Source organism: Leptidea sinapis, chromosome Z (assembly GCF_905404315.1).
Source record: "Leptidea sinapis chromosome Z, ilLepSina1.1, whole genome shotgun sequence".
Lineage (NCBI taxonomy): Eukaryota > Metazoa > Arthropoda > Insecta > Lepidoptera > Pieridae > Leptidea > Leptidea sinapis.
In genome coordinates this window covers 25923309-25937969 of record NC_066312.1, presented here as the reverse complement: position 1 = coordinate 25937969, position 14661 = coordinate 25923309, and the positions used below count along the sequence as shown (strand labels likewise).

General features: G+C 31.9%; 1 protein-coding gene across 3 annotated transcripts; it reads right to left on the bottom strand.

The window, feature by feature from the left end:
* Positions 1-1998: 1998 nt before the first annotated feature.
* On the bottom strand, positions 1999-12025 carry LOC126978483 (putative RNA-binding protein Luc7-like 2). Of its 3 annotated transcripts, none has more exons than XM_050827308.1 (8): positions 11904-12025; positions 11724-11813; positions 9106-9200; positions 7391-7489; positions 6555-6773; positions 5761-5973; positions 4756-4970; positions 1999-4057 (listed from the first exon to the last, which is right to left on the bottom strand). In XM_050827308.1, the coding sequence occupies exons 2-8, from the start codon at positions 11782-11784 to the stop codon at positions 3928-3930; spliced, it is 1032 nt and encodes a 343-aa protein (XP_050683265.1). In that variant the 5' UTR covers positions 11785-11813; positions 11904-12025; the 3' UTR covers positions 1999-3927. The 3 variants fall into 3 exon arrangements, with proteins under 3 accessions (XP_050683265.1, XP_050683266.1, XP_050683264.1); XM_050827309.1 differs by lacking the exon at positions 11904-12025 and adding an exon at positions 8712-8786 and having other exon boundaries at positions 11724-11772; XM_050827307.1 differs by having other exon boundaries at positions 11724-12014.
* Between the last annotated feature and the right edge of the window lie 2636 nt (positions 12026-14661).

Sequence of the window (14661 nt, the reverse complement as noted above, 5' to 3'; positions counted from 1 at the left end):
TCGATTAAAAGTAAAAAATCGTATTTAATAATAGAGAGTCAACCTACGTCGCATATTAGATTGAAAGTCAAGAGGAACTGATATTTTGACAGGTTGACACACAGCACAGTAGATAGTGTTTGTACACCTCAAATATATGTAATTCAACATATCAACACGAACACAATCTGTTTATTGTAAAAAGCTGGTGTAGGTAGCTACATAACTGATATGTGTGACAATTCGACTTGTGTTTATTCGTTAGTCACTTGTTGAAATTCCTGTGTGTCAAAAATATTTACACTGTTGACCGCACGTCCATTGGCGGCCCGCTGCGCAGAGTATGTTGGCTCCAGTCCGGATCGGCAGTCTTAGGCTAGAGGGGGCTCCGAATAAGAATATTATAAATCTGTGTTGACGTTACATATTTTAGTAATGCTATTTTATAGTACAAATCAAATATAAATCCATCTGGACTGTTAGATAAATCAATTGTTTATTTCCTATTTTACTTACCTACCTAGTTAACTTTTGTCATCTTAGTACCTATTAAGTGACTGTTAGTCAACAAATTAGACAATATACTAAAAGTTATGTATGCCAAGTAGCATTCAATGCTATTGTAACTGGAGCTAAATAAATTGTGACTATCTCTTTCAGGAGTTTTATTTATGTACATGATCCCATCCCACTACTCTACATTGACTCCATGATGGAAGTTTCTATTTTCAAACCATTAAGGTAGTTACAACTGAGCTTGTTGTGAAGTTCTAGTAAAGATAAGATCTACGTAAAAATACCTAATATGAATATTTAATGTCCGTGTGACGTTAATTCTGTTTCGGATAGCACTTGATAGAATAAGTTAACAAAGTGTGGGTACATGTTAAGATACTTCAATTGTTTGATGGAAACTCTAAATATTATAAATCATTGAAATGTCGTAGGTTTACTTTCACAAGTCATTTTATGATAGTGCGCTAATGAGATATGAATGAATGAATGAAAAAACTTTACTGCACTAAAATATAAAAATTATGGTAGTACAATAAGGAGACCTTATCGCTAACCTAAAGGTGTACTTGGGAGATTTTTTTTTATAACTTGAAAAATGGCAGTAAATTAACATACTAAAGGGCTAAGTATCCATCCCTACACTGTGCTATAGGAAATACATACACATATATATATGTAGTAGCTGGCCGGACAGACTTCGTTCTATCAAAAGTTAGTTAATAGTAAAAATTAAATAAATATAATGTAATTTCCGAGTGACCTCTTTACTTATTTTTCAACAATAAACACCATACATATATTGTTACATCCCAGTTCAAGAATCGGATTAGAGAGTATGAAAGAATAAATAATGCAAGTATTATATCTCACCATTAATTAAACATCAAACTCACTACTATAATAGTATACTATATTTACATCCCCGTTCAAGAATCAGATAAGGGAGTATGAAAGAATAAATTATTATAGTAAAAGTATTACCTCTTACCCTATTGCAATGCTACCGATATCAATACCATCTGTGTTGCAAAAGAGGGCAAGTTCAAGGTCGAGTTAGTCTTTTGTAGGGCGTGGGCTTCTACAACAAGAACCAGAAAATGTATCATAAGAAATTCAAAAGAATTGTTTATCTGGGAAAGTTACTATAACATAAATGACATACTTAATGATAACCACAGATTGGTAAAGGAGCGACCACCCTCAGGCTATTAAATAATAAATTTTAGTGTCACCATATTTTTTACATAAAAAAAATAAGCGCGACGAGTTTCTTGTGGTATTTCTTGACTTTCAATAAGTGATATATCCTATTTTGAGTAAAAATATTTGAATTACCCAAACCTGAAACTTACTATAATAATATAATATCGTTACATCCTAGTTCAAGAATCAGATAAGGTGGTATGAAAGAATTAGTATTATCTATTACCATTACATAAACCTCAAACTTACTACTCAATAAAATATTATTATTGTCTAAAAAGGGGAGTTAAAACAATAATCAATTATTTTATATTTTATTGTAACACAAGAATAATAGACAAATATATAAAACAAATTGTTACAATTAACATCCCAGACGCTGGACCAAAATAATTCACGACATTTAAAAATTTCAATCAATTTGCAGCATGACGGATGTATATACCACCAGTGCTCATGCATAATCATCAAATGTGAAACCAAAATTACTATTGAATTCTAACACAATGGTACCTTAGTTATAAATAAAACTATTTTAAAATATATATCTTATTCACTTCATTAGCATGACATGAAATAATATCAAATTGAGAATATCCAAAACTACTACTAACTATAAGCAAACCGCTTATCGGGCGAGGCCTGAATCAAGGGAATACATTCGTCTGCATTCCCCCCCCTACCCCTATCCTACCTTAACCATAGATTATTTATACACCTAGATAGAGCCTCTTGCTTCAGGTAGACCTTTTTCGGCGTGTTTTCAGCTGTCAGTCTATCTAGATATATAAATGATCTAAGCTATAAACAATTACTTATTCAATAAACTATCTTAAACTTATAATTATATCTTGACTGCATTGACTTGATACATAAAAGTATGATACCACAACATGTGTGAAATCTAATTATTAATAATGAAGGCAATGCACAAGAAGTTATGATGATATTTATACAACATGATGTAATTGTGGTCCATCACTGTTATACTACAGTCCAAACATGTTTAATCCTCGACACTTAATATAGATGAAAGTAATGATTACATTACAAATTGATACAATATCAACACAGATACTGTCAGTGAAGTTCTAACGGACAATCATTGTTAGTTGGTGTTACATGTTGATGTCATCCTCACTAATATTATAAATGCGAAGTGAGATTTTTTTTAAAGCGTTCTCGCCTTAGCTACTTATCCATAAATAATGAGTAAAAAGTGTTGTGATGAAGGAAAGCAAGAGAATCATTTCCGAGCTTACGTTATTCGTGATTTCCACCTAACAATATAATAATTGCAATGATTTGGTCAATGTTTCCACATTCCTTTCAGAAAAAGAATTAAAGATATATTTTTAAAATCGATCTCTATTATTATTTAATTTTACTTACATCTATACATGTAACATATGTTTGAGATATAACATAATATATCTGAAACCTATCATTTATGTGTCAGTCCTTCCGAAGGGTTTATTAGATTATAATAATTTGAAATTTTAATACTCATTTAGATGATTTAGGTCTTTCACACATATCACGACATATTTTTTATGTCAGTCAACATATAAAAAAAGTCCCATAAAAAAGTAGCAGATAAAAGCTAGTTGAATAATAAATAAAATAAACCAACAAGGGCCACGAAGTTGATATATAACATAGTATAAATTTACAAATAGTATATTTCCATTGCATAATTACATTTTATTATTTCTGTAAATATGCCATTATTTACATTCACACTGTTAGAACTTCACTGATCATTAATATGTCATTAGTTAGAAAAGTCAAACATATGTGTAAAAATGAGTCTTTTTCTGTATTTTTGTTATTATTATTACATAAGATAACCCACAAAACTTTACCTTGGCAACAAGGGTCATTCGTGTGTTACAGACACACGCGTTACCTGTTTTCATCCCAGCCAGCTAATGTTACACAAACTAACAAACAGGAATGGCTAAAAATACGCGCCCCTAAACTAAAAGAAACGTGCTTGTTTTATGTCAGCCCAATAGTAAAACAAACGGCATAAAAATTTAGCAAACACTATACCAGTGTTTTTGAACTATTGAATTCGGCAATGTCCAAGAGTACTGCATGTGTAAGTATTAATTATTGTTATTTTGGGAATTTTTACGCACACAATGATTGAAGTACGGATGTTCAATGTGTCATCGGGTAATATAACACTGGTCCGTACTTCCCGCCGCCGCCATGTTCCCCGCACTACTCCCGCCGCCGCTCCCGGGACGCCGAGCGGTACGAGCGACTGCGGCGCATGTCACGGACCCGCTCGCGCTCTCTCTCCCGACTGCGGGCCTCGTCGCGCTTGCTGCGGCTACGAGAACGACTGCGACTGGAAGTAAAGCATTTGTTGATTACACACACTGTGTTTATGACACTTACCGAACGAGCAGATTGCCAACTTGACTACTAATAGGGCCGGCAACGCACTTGGTATTACGGACGTGGATTTTTTTATTTTGAAAAATTTGTCGTGTGCGACACTTAATCTTGACTTGGAATGCTCGACTCCCAAAAACCGTAGTACAACACATTAGTATCAATAATAGAAATAGATACTCAGCTGTACTGAGATATTTCACATTATCGATCGAGAGAGGTGCAGTGTGACTGTCCATTGATAGTATCAGCTGGGCAGAGTGAGCGTGTAATGCGAACCATATTGTGTCAACAGACAAGAACTCAGGCTCCACATTAGTGTACACACTATTACTACGAAAATGATTGCACAGTAAATTCACGGAATCCCAAGGTTTTGCTTCTCTTATTGCCTCTTATATAAAAATATAAAAAATACAATTATCTTTGTAAAAATAAGCCAGCTCAGATGCCACTTTACATAGAAGATCATGGATTCTGCTTCTTCCTCTACACTTCTCTGTCTTAGTTCTTCGTGATGGTCGGTCGAACTTGCCCCTCTGGCGCTCACAATCCAAATATTATGTTGTAAGCACGAAGCTATACCGTATTGTTAATTAATCTGGAAGAATGTAAGCCCTACCTAACTACCACTATATAGTGTTGACTCACCGTCTCTCCCGTTCCTTGTCGCGCTCCTTCTCTCGTTCCCGGCCCCGCTCCCGCTCAGCCTCCTTCCGCTCTCGGTCGCGGTCGCCACGGTCGCGCGGCGTCTCGCGGTGTCTGCGCGCGCGCCGGTCCAACTCGCGTCCACCCACATAGTGCCTCCTGCCGCCACTTCGGTCTCGCTCAGCTCCACGCTCGTCGCGGCGCTTGTCAACAGTTTTCTAAATAAAAATTAGGTCAATAATTAGGTTATGACACACAGACGGACAAAACTCATCTTGATAACATAACCTGTTAATATATCATATCAGGGATGATGTCTAAGCCACGCTTGTAGCTTTATTCTAGCTTAAGTTTTTGTAAATATTTTATGTAAATAATAAAAACATTTAGAAGAGATTAAGTTGGAAATATCGCCAAGTAATTACAAATATTTAATAATTTCAGTAGTTTAACTGTGTGTCTTTTATAGTCAGGCATAATAATAAAATTAGCACCAATCACTACCATTAAAACTAGAAAACACATAATCTAAGCTTTGTGGTCCACCGAAGCCACAGCTCGAAGATTTGAATAGAGCTCCTATATATATATATATATATATATATATATACAGCATAACACACTCTGGATGCAACTAATTCTTATTTTTTATCCTTGCAAACTGAAGAGAAAAGCATGGTCGTAGTACACACATAACTAAACGTTGTACGAGCTAGTGCAAATATTTATTATCCACAAATGGAACACTATTTTGTATAATACTGAATAAAAATAAATAACTTATATGAAATTTTAAATAATATGTAGCTGTACTGACTCATTTCTCAGCATTTATTTATTGATGTTTTTTTAATGAATTTTGGATACAGTTTGAAGAAGATCCAAACATATCTTTAATTGACCTCATATGGAGCAGTAGTTGAATTATGATAGTTTTCTTTTGTTATTATATGTTAAATCGGAATTTCTTCTTCTGACTTTTTATTTACGAATTCTTTTTCTACGCACCTTCAACTCGGCAAGTTTTTCCCGTATAGTGATAAATCCCAAATGTAGTTTACCACCAAAGTGGTCAGCCAATCTACGATCATTGTCGTGGATGCCAAGGTAAGCAGAACAAACTTCACACACTCTCAATTTCTGCTGTTGGTATGACGACGCCGGCATTGAGTTTCTATATTCTTGTTCAGCCAAAGCTTTCTTTTTACGAAGTTCATCAATCTGTGAAAATACACGCCATTTAACTATGGGTGTTATGTTTTCTCAAAAGCCATTTTTTATACTTACAGTGGTGGACATATAATTAGAACACTTCATATGAGTTATGGAAGTATAAAATCAAAGTGCAATATCCGTCCAAAAAATGTAAATCCAATAATTAATAATCATGAAAGAATTTAGCCACTCAATTAAAATATATAAAATAAAAACAAAGAATACAATATAATCTTTAATCACTATAAAGAGTTTAATCTTTTATAGGTAGGTCGGCTTTGACACTCAATTAGAAATAATTCAGAAAAGCATCCATAGTTCGCTTATTTTAGAAATAAAAAAAACTACTTTCTCCAATTGGCTACAATTGAACATTAAATTGTAAATTTGGCAAAAATAAAAGTTATGACACTTCAACTAGACAAATCATTGTTTATTTACATTTCAATCACAAGTGTATGTACAGAAGAATACCTGACCATTTAAAATGATCTGTAGAGAATTTTTCAATGTTATTGACCATATATAATTCCACCCTTTATAACTTTCATGTAATCAAATTAAAAAGATAAAGAAAAAGTCAATACCTCTACCATCAGATTCATACTCTCTTCAACCATACCCTCTTCACCAAGGGCCTCTGCTCTAGCCAATTTTTGTCCAATTTGTTCTGCTAGTTCATGCACAACATTAGCCCTTTCCGTGACTTCAGCAGATAGTTCCTCTTGTGTCTCAGCCAAACGTTGTTTGGCAGCTGTTGTTCGACGATCACAATCAGCAATGAATGCCTCTAAATGTTCTGTAGCCTGCACATTATTTTTCTTTTATAAATTTTAAATACATTGTACAATCTTTTTTCTAATTTATTCTTTGATATTTGCAACAAGTTACAAATCAGCATACCATTCCATTGAAAGAAATTGTTAATGTATAATATATAGTTACTGTCCACACATTTGTATATTATGATTATCTCTTATTCTTTTTTCTCTTGAATGAATAAATAATACTTGTATGATGAATATATTATATACACAGAGATATTTCTGATACAATAAATTATATTACATATTCCTATTATTAAATTTGAGCATTTTTTTAAGAGAAAAAGTAATAATATGTTCACACACCACAGCCCAGCCCATTACAATTAAGTGCAGCCCAGGAATATTAAAAAACAATTTTCTGAGTGACATCACAGTAAATGTACTGCATAATATAAAGCAATGACTTGTCATAGTATACACTCTCCAAACTTGGTACACAAATATTGGTACCATACAATTTCGATGGTTTTCTAATTACAATATTAGAACAATGATTGCAAATTAAGAATGCTTTAATATTAACATTATTTATAACCTTATGAAATAATTTTACTTACATGTTTTTTTTTTTCTTTAAATAATTTATTCATACTTACATCAATATCATAGAAGTAATCTTTGTTTTTTGAGGCTAATTCAAAGTCAGCACGGAGAGCCAGATCATGAATTTTTGGACACTCACCTAAGTCCATGCGCTGTAAATTATACCAAATATTATATTATTAAGCTAATAAACATTGATTTTCAGATATTTTTCATATAAAGCAATAACATTTTATTTGTACAATGATAGCGGAATTCTATTGGAAATCTGCAGCAGATTTGAAGATCGAGATTCCATAATATGTATATTTTCAAATTTTATGATGTAAAATAAGATTAATACAATCCACAACAAAGGCAATAACATATAACAATATATTGATTCTGATTGTTGAGTTAATAATGCCTTACACACCAATACAGTTATAAAATAAAGTCACTTTCTTTAACTTAATGTAGTAAATATATGCAGAACACTGTTTGTCACCTTCATATTGCTTTTAATTTTTTAAATGCTCCACTAGTGTAATTCCACCAGAGAATCTATAAAACATTTTACTACAATTCAAGTAGCTGTTAATCCAATTGCCACAATGGCAATGAAGTCACACCTCCAAACTAAACTTATAACTATTACAACACATTTTATGATAGTAGAATAGTACAAGAACATCAATCCCCTAACAGAATGCATAAAAAGATAAAAATACATACAAAATAATGTCACCAACACAGCTCATCCTCACTATGGCACACCAGCTATACTTACAAAAACCGCTACAACTTATAGTCACTGTTCATTAACCCTGATATTAATTATAAGATTTTACAATATATTATACCAAGATATAAATAAAAATGAAAGTTATAAGGAAATGTTTTGTTGTATTTAATTTTAATGCAAATCGCATAATTAAATTTTCATGATCAGTGCACAAAATATTATTTGACAAACGAAATAAAAGATTGTGATTTTTCTGATCAAAACCGTATTTTTTTTATAAATTCAGGTTTAATATTGTATTTTAGTTTAGTGTTTCTCAAATGAGGAAATTTCAAGAAACTCTTTACAAGTATTTGATTTATTTTTGAGTTAACCAGAAATGCATAGCTTCATGCACATTAAATTGATAATTTGTATAAACTAACCATAGTACATACCCAATGATGAATAATGAAACACAGCAAATAGTTCCCCCTGTCTCAAAATTTTTATGACTTTAATCTTGTACTCACCAAAGCAGGAATAGAAACCGAAGAATGTATACGTTTTTAAATTAAGAGCCCGAGTGTTCCATTAAATTAAATTTTGTATAGCATTAAGTATACAGTCAACTAACTAGAAATATTTTATACGTACATCTTGGTACTTACAGAACAGCCTAACTCATACAATCTATCCCTCATCTCTTAAGTTTTGTGATGAGTAATAAAGAGTGATGGGCATTTCTGAAAAGCATATTTCACCACAGTTAATGCCACTCCGATGGAAATATTTGAGGGAATCTTTACAATCAGGTTAGGAATGAGGAAATTATTTTAAAGACATAAGGACATCATCTACCAATAACTAGCACAATAAATAGTATTATAATAATTTTATGACAAGTATATATATACATTAATAATGTTACCCAATTCAAGTTATAAGTTTAAGCTTTACTTTTTACTTTTGCAAATATTTAAAACTGGTGTCAGTGAAGAGAATGAATTACAGCTTTGCTATTTATAGACCCAGTAAACATAAAATTACATCAAAGTTACTTACGGTGGATGATAATATTTCATGTGGGCAGCATTGTAGTAGAAATGATTTGCATACGTTATCATCATAGAATTTTACCCCATGCTTATCTGTTTCACCTGTAAGATAAGCATATTTTTTGAAATATTAGACAATTGTTTGTAATTTGCCTTAACAACAGGCATATCAGACAAGTTATTAATAAAATACAATAAAAATCAGTATTTTCTTTTATCAAAAAAATCATTTTATGTGATATTATTAGATAATACTGTATAATAGTAAAACAATATTTCTTATCAAATACTTAAACTCTCTATAATTCCAGATAATGTGCAGTTTCTTCAGCAATATTATTAGCATTAAGTATTTTTTTTATGAAAATAAGGGTTGAGACAAGCAGGTCGTTCAGCATGGTAATTGATATGCCCTACCCATACCAAATGCAGTGACACTCAGGATTCTTGAAAAACCCTAAAATTCGCACTACAATTGCGATTGCCACCTTGAGACATAAGATGTTAAGTCTCATTTGCCCAGTAATTTCGCTAGCTACCACCGCCATCAGACCAAAACAGTAAAGTTCACAAATTACTACTTCACAGCAGAAAAAGATGCTGTTGTGGTACCCATAATCAAGCCGGCTTCCTGTGCAAAGGAACCTCCCACTGGTTAGCTTGTATTTCAATGTGTTAAATATATTCATAATAATCATTTAGATATTCTGCTGTGGAGTAATAGGATTTACAACAGAGCAATTTTTTTTATAAAACATTTAAATTTATTTATAGATAATATATGAAGGTATTTAATTCAGATTTTCTCAACATGGCTATGTATTATAATGGCCTTATAACGATATCCTACTTTAATAATGTCTATTATTTTTAACACTACAATATTATTTCTTTTCGTAGAACAACATGTATTGACTATTGTTACAGAATTGCAATTGCAGCTGTATCAATATATTTTCGTAAGCATTATTACTTTGTAATTGTTTGGAACTTTCTTTTGTACTTTTACACAATTAGGACTGACTTAAACTATAACTTAATATAGATATATATAATAGAATATAATTACTCCAGATTTTATTTATGCAAAATAAATAATATGTTGTTCCAGTTTATGTACTCTATATAATTTAACCTGTCGAAATTGGCAAGTGACCCCGCAACTTGGTATGCCTTAGACTGACGTGATTTTGAGCACAGTGGTCTGTCAATGAGTATTATTTTACGTGTTTTAATATATTGCTTATTATAATGATGACTTGAATGAATGTATCAGAAAGTTACTGAAACAAGCTACAAGACCATGCAAAATAAATCATCTTACACTAAAGAGTCAGAACTTGATCAGGGCAGAATGTGCCTTACGGCACTTTCAATTTTGGTGTATCTGAAAAATCTAGTGCCCTAGGCCATTTGCCGATTATAAAAGGTTAAATTCATTTACTCTAAACAATTGTAAATAATAATAACTAATTTACAAAAAATCAATTACAAACTCAAAATTACTCATAAACACACTATAATATTCCTAATACTACTAATACCTAATCAATAATCAAAAAATGTAACATGAAGTCAAGAGATTTGCAAGTGGCAACAAAAAACAAATATATTAATTGGTTAAAACCACACTGATATATTTGAACAAAAAATTGTGTAATGTGTTGCAAAATATATTGGATTGCCTATTATATTTCCTATTACAACTGGACTTTCAATTTAATTTACTACTTATGCAGTCCCCTGAGAGCATAATTTGGCAGGTGACAATAAATCGCATATAGCATAAATATTAAACAACTTTTGTTTGAATTTAGTTCTAATGCAGTCCTCTTAGAGCATTTGGCAGGTGACAAAAATCGCTATCGCATAAATATTAATTAACGCTTGCCAGTTTTAATAAATAAGAGGTTATATGATTATAAATATTTATTAGGTTATTTTATCAGCTATGTAGTATAATGAACACCTCTAAATTAGAAACATTTCCATGATGAAACACCTAGAGAAAAGCCTAGACATGTCATCCTAAGTAAGTAAAATAAGTCCAGTAATAATTTACCTTTGCACTGGAAGCCAGCTATAGATTATGGGTACCACAATGGTGCCTATTTCTGCTGTGTAAACATTACTGAGTTTCGGTCTGAAGGGCGCCGTAGATAGTGAAATTACTGGGCAAATTAGACTTAACATCTTATGTCTGAAGGTGACGAGCACAATTGTAGTGCCACTTAGAATATTTGGATTTTTCAAGAATACTGAGCGGCACTGCATTGTAATGGGTAGGGCGTATCAATTATCCATCTGAGCTGAACGTCCTGCTCGTCTGGTCCCTTATTTTCATTAAAAAAAAATGTGTCACATGTAAATTGTCCAATTGTCATAAAAAAATCAGTATTTTCAGGCTAAAAACAATTTGAATAGTGAAAAGATAAAGAACATGGATTTTCCTCGGAATTTTATCAGACATTATTTAAGTATATAGAAATATTTTGAACACGTCAAAAATCGCACAGGAGTAGGACCAGTACCTAACGATTTTGTATGAAAACTCAATATAACTCAAATTAAAAAAAAATCACAAGCATAAATACCTACAGGGTCAAAATTTTATAAAGTAATTACCATTCCGTGCTGTGCCCATCAGTTGATCTAACATAGCTCTCATTTGCTCGTGTGCCGACATCTTTTTTTTCAGTTAAAGCGCACAAGAATCTAAAAGAAACACGCCAAACCTCTGGAATATCTAAACATTATTTTTAAACAACTGAATATTTTTGACGAACGTTACAAAAGCAAACTCACTATCACTCTACTTGTAAAATGTTAAGTAAACAGTGTACTTTCACTAGAAATACGAATTACGAAACAGTGAAATACAAATCCAAGTTTGATCTCAATAATAGGTACCTAACCTACCTAGTCTTTTTTTATAAAGTTTTAATGGCCTGGTAACTAGACCCTTAAGCCAACCGAAGTTTTCAAACATACCAGAGATTATAATATCTACTCTCAGAGCAATTATCAAGTTAATTTCCGTGAGTGCGCTGAACTTTTTGATTGTTTTTGGATTTATATCCAATATTCGCTAAGTTGCTTTTGTTATAATACAAGACATCATTTTAATTATAATAATATGGATACATAGTATTTGTTGATGTAAATAAGACTTGAAATAGGTACCATTTAAATCAAAAATCGACTTTACGCGTGGTTTCCTTTGTCTGTTTTTTTCTGTTCATTTAGTTTGGACAATGTTAACATATGTTATTTTACTTGGAAATTTATCATATAATGTAATTCAGTAGTTATTTTTTCTAAATTATTTTTTATATCATAAGCAATCTCGCACTTCTTCACTCGGACGGCTTCTGTCGGCGCAAGTAGTTTTCAAAAAAATTTAATAACTTCTATGATGTACATGTACATTACTAAGAAGCTTATTTCATTTCTATTTTGTTGAAGGTTTTTTTAACAGAAAACGTAGATAAGTATGATATCTTATAAAGAATAAAAATGTTTGAATATGTGAAATTACCTTACCTTACTCAATATTTTGCTTGATATGGTTTAATATACTAACCAAATTATTATTACTCAATAAAAACTAAATAAAATTTCCTATCGTTCAGTATATAAATATAAAGTCTAGATACTGAACACCTAATCATAAAAGGATTATGAATGTACGGTAACTAACGCGTGCAATCTCTGTTCGTCGTCAATTTTCTGGGTGTCGTTCTGCAGGAATATCTCAAATTATTACTACGAAGCATGTAATTTTCAGTTTGGTGAAAAGAAAGACCAAATAAAGTTGATTATAAAACCATAAACACTTATAAAGAAAACCAATTGTTTTCTTTGTAAATCCTCGTTTTTTCCAAAATATAACCTTTTTCTACTTTAAATTAAAACAACAAATCAAATAATTTGTCTACTGTATGCATAAAATTTGTTCTATACGAGCTTATTACAAATTTATATTGAAAACGCAATACTAACAATAACATAACGTTAAATAGCAATAGGTGAAAAGCAATACTAACGTGTGGAAGCTAACTCCTGGATTTTTACATTCACTACGGCTTTGGCTACCAGATACACAACACCTAACCTTGAGTTTAACTTTTATAAGTTGAAAGACACCCGTATCTCATACCAAATATGTTTCAAAACAATAAAATCATAAAAATACTATTCACAAGCTCGATGACATGACAGATCTTTGTTTGTTTGTCCCAAAGTACGACATTGGGCCAAACAAATAAATGGGTTACACGATAGAGATGCAAGATCAATTATTGCTTTATCCCGTTTTATCTGAGCCTTAGTTGTATAACACTTTTTTTAATGAAGTTACCGACGCTACTTCTGTGAAGTTAATATTCTTTGCTTCGACTGCTCTATACATTACCGCGTTTACTCGAGTTGCTTCAAATATTATTAGTCAATAGGCAGCAATGTAAAAACTTTTTCAGTTTAAGCTGCGTATTTTGAATTTAGAAAATAATCGACGGACAATGACGTCAATGGAGTAACAGGTATTTTTTTAAACCCAGACGAAAAAGAGGCTTGCTATAAGTTTTAATTTTGTTAGTTTGTGCCTATATTCTGATCGAGATCTGTTCAGTCGATGGATTTTACGTATTTAATCAAAAATCACACTCATATTATAAAGGCGACAGTTTGTATGTAAATTTATTGGTTTTGCGTATATTTGTTACTCTTTAACGCTCTAAATGTATTTGGATCTAATAAGTGAAGGTAACCTATAATGAGAGAGACACTCAAATATAATATTATTATTCACATAAAATAATTCAGAAAAATGGTTATTAAAATGTAAAGTTCCCTGAAATAAATTTAATTTGTTAAATTTTGTACACATACAAATCTTTTTCAGGGTATCTTTTTGGCAGTTATAGTGTAAGCGGACACTAACATAACTTGGTATGGTATTGGCTGGTAAAGGGAAACTGGGAGAGAAGCATGGTAGCAATATACTTTATCGGATAGGGATTGGCCCAAGACAGTTCGTACCACTGATTTGGAAGATACCCATGTGGTGATGCCATCATTCCTAACCTCATTTAGCCTTCTCGCTCGAATTACCTCTGCACAGTTTACTGGTAACATGCCTTGAATAAGTTCTTAAAGGGACCACCCCCATACGAAATATTTGAAATTTCGGAATATACGCAGAATATTTGGCTTTTTCAGCTGAAATAAAATCAACTGAGATCTTATTGCGGCCAAGTTTCTTAATACCCCCCTCTTTTGTCGCTTGATTTTTTTATTCGCACATTAAGGGCAGACTATAGTCTATAGACCATACTGCCTAGTCTTTCGTATAAATTATTGTACATTTTACAATATTCTGAATTTACAATAGTCTGAACTTGAATTGAATCACATTTCATGTAAGTAATAACTTAACTGGTTACATAGTGGGTAGTACTGAACTATACACTAATTTGACAAATAAAATACTTAAATCTAGTAGGCAATGACTTTCTATACATTAGTGACAATGCACGTCATACAAAATCAGAGCCGAAATATG

What these genes read in the sequence shown, in the direction of transcription:
- LOC126978483 (XM_050827308.1), bottom strand. Translation starts at nt 11,784, where the DNA reads ATGTCGGCACACGAGCAAATGAGAGCTATGTTAGATCAACTGATGGGC. An exon ending in ATGAAATATTATCATCCACC is followed by an intron (nt 7,490 to 9,105) that starts GTAAGTAACTTT and finishes TATAATTTACAG; the next exon opens with CGCATGGACTTAGGTGAGTG. An exon ending in GTATGAATCTGATGGTAGAG is followed by an intron (nt 5,974 to 6,554) that starts GTATTGACTTTT and finishes GTATTTTCACAG; the next exon opens with ATTGATGAACTTCGTAAAAA.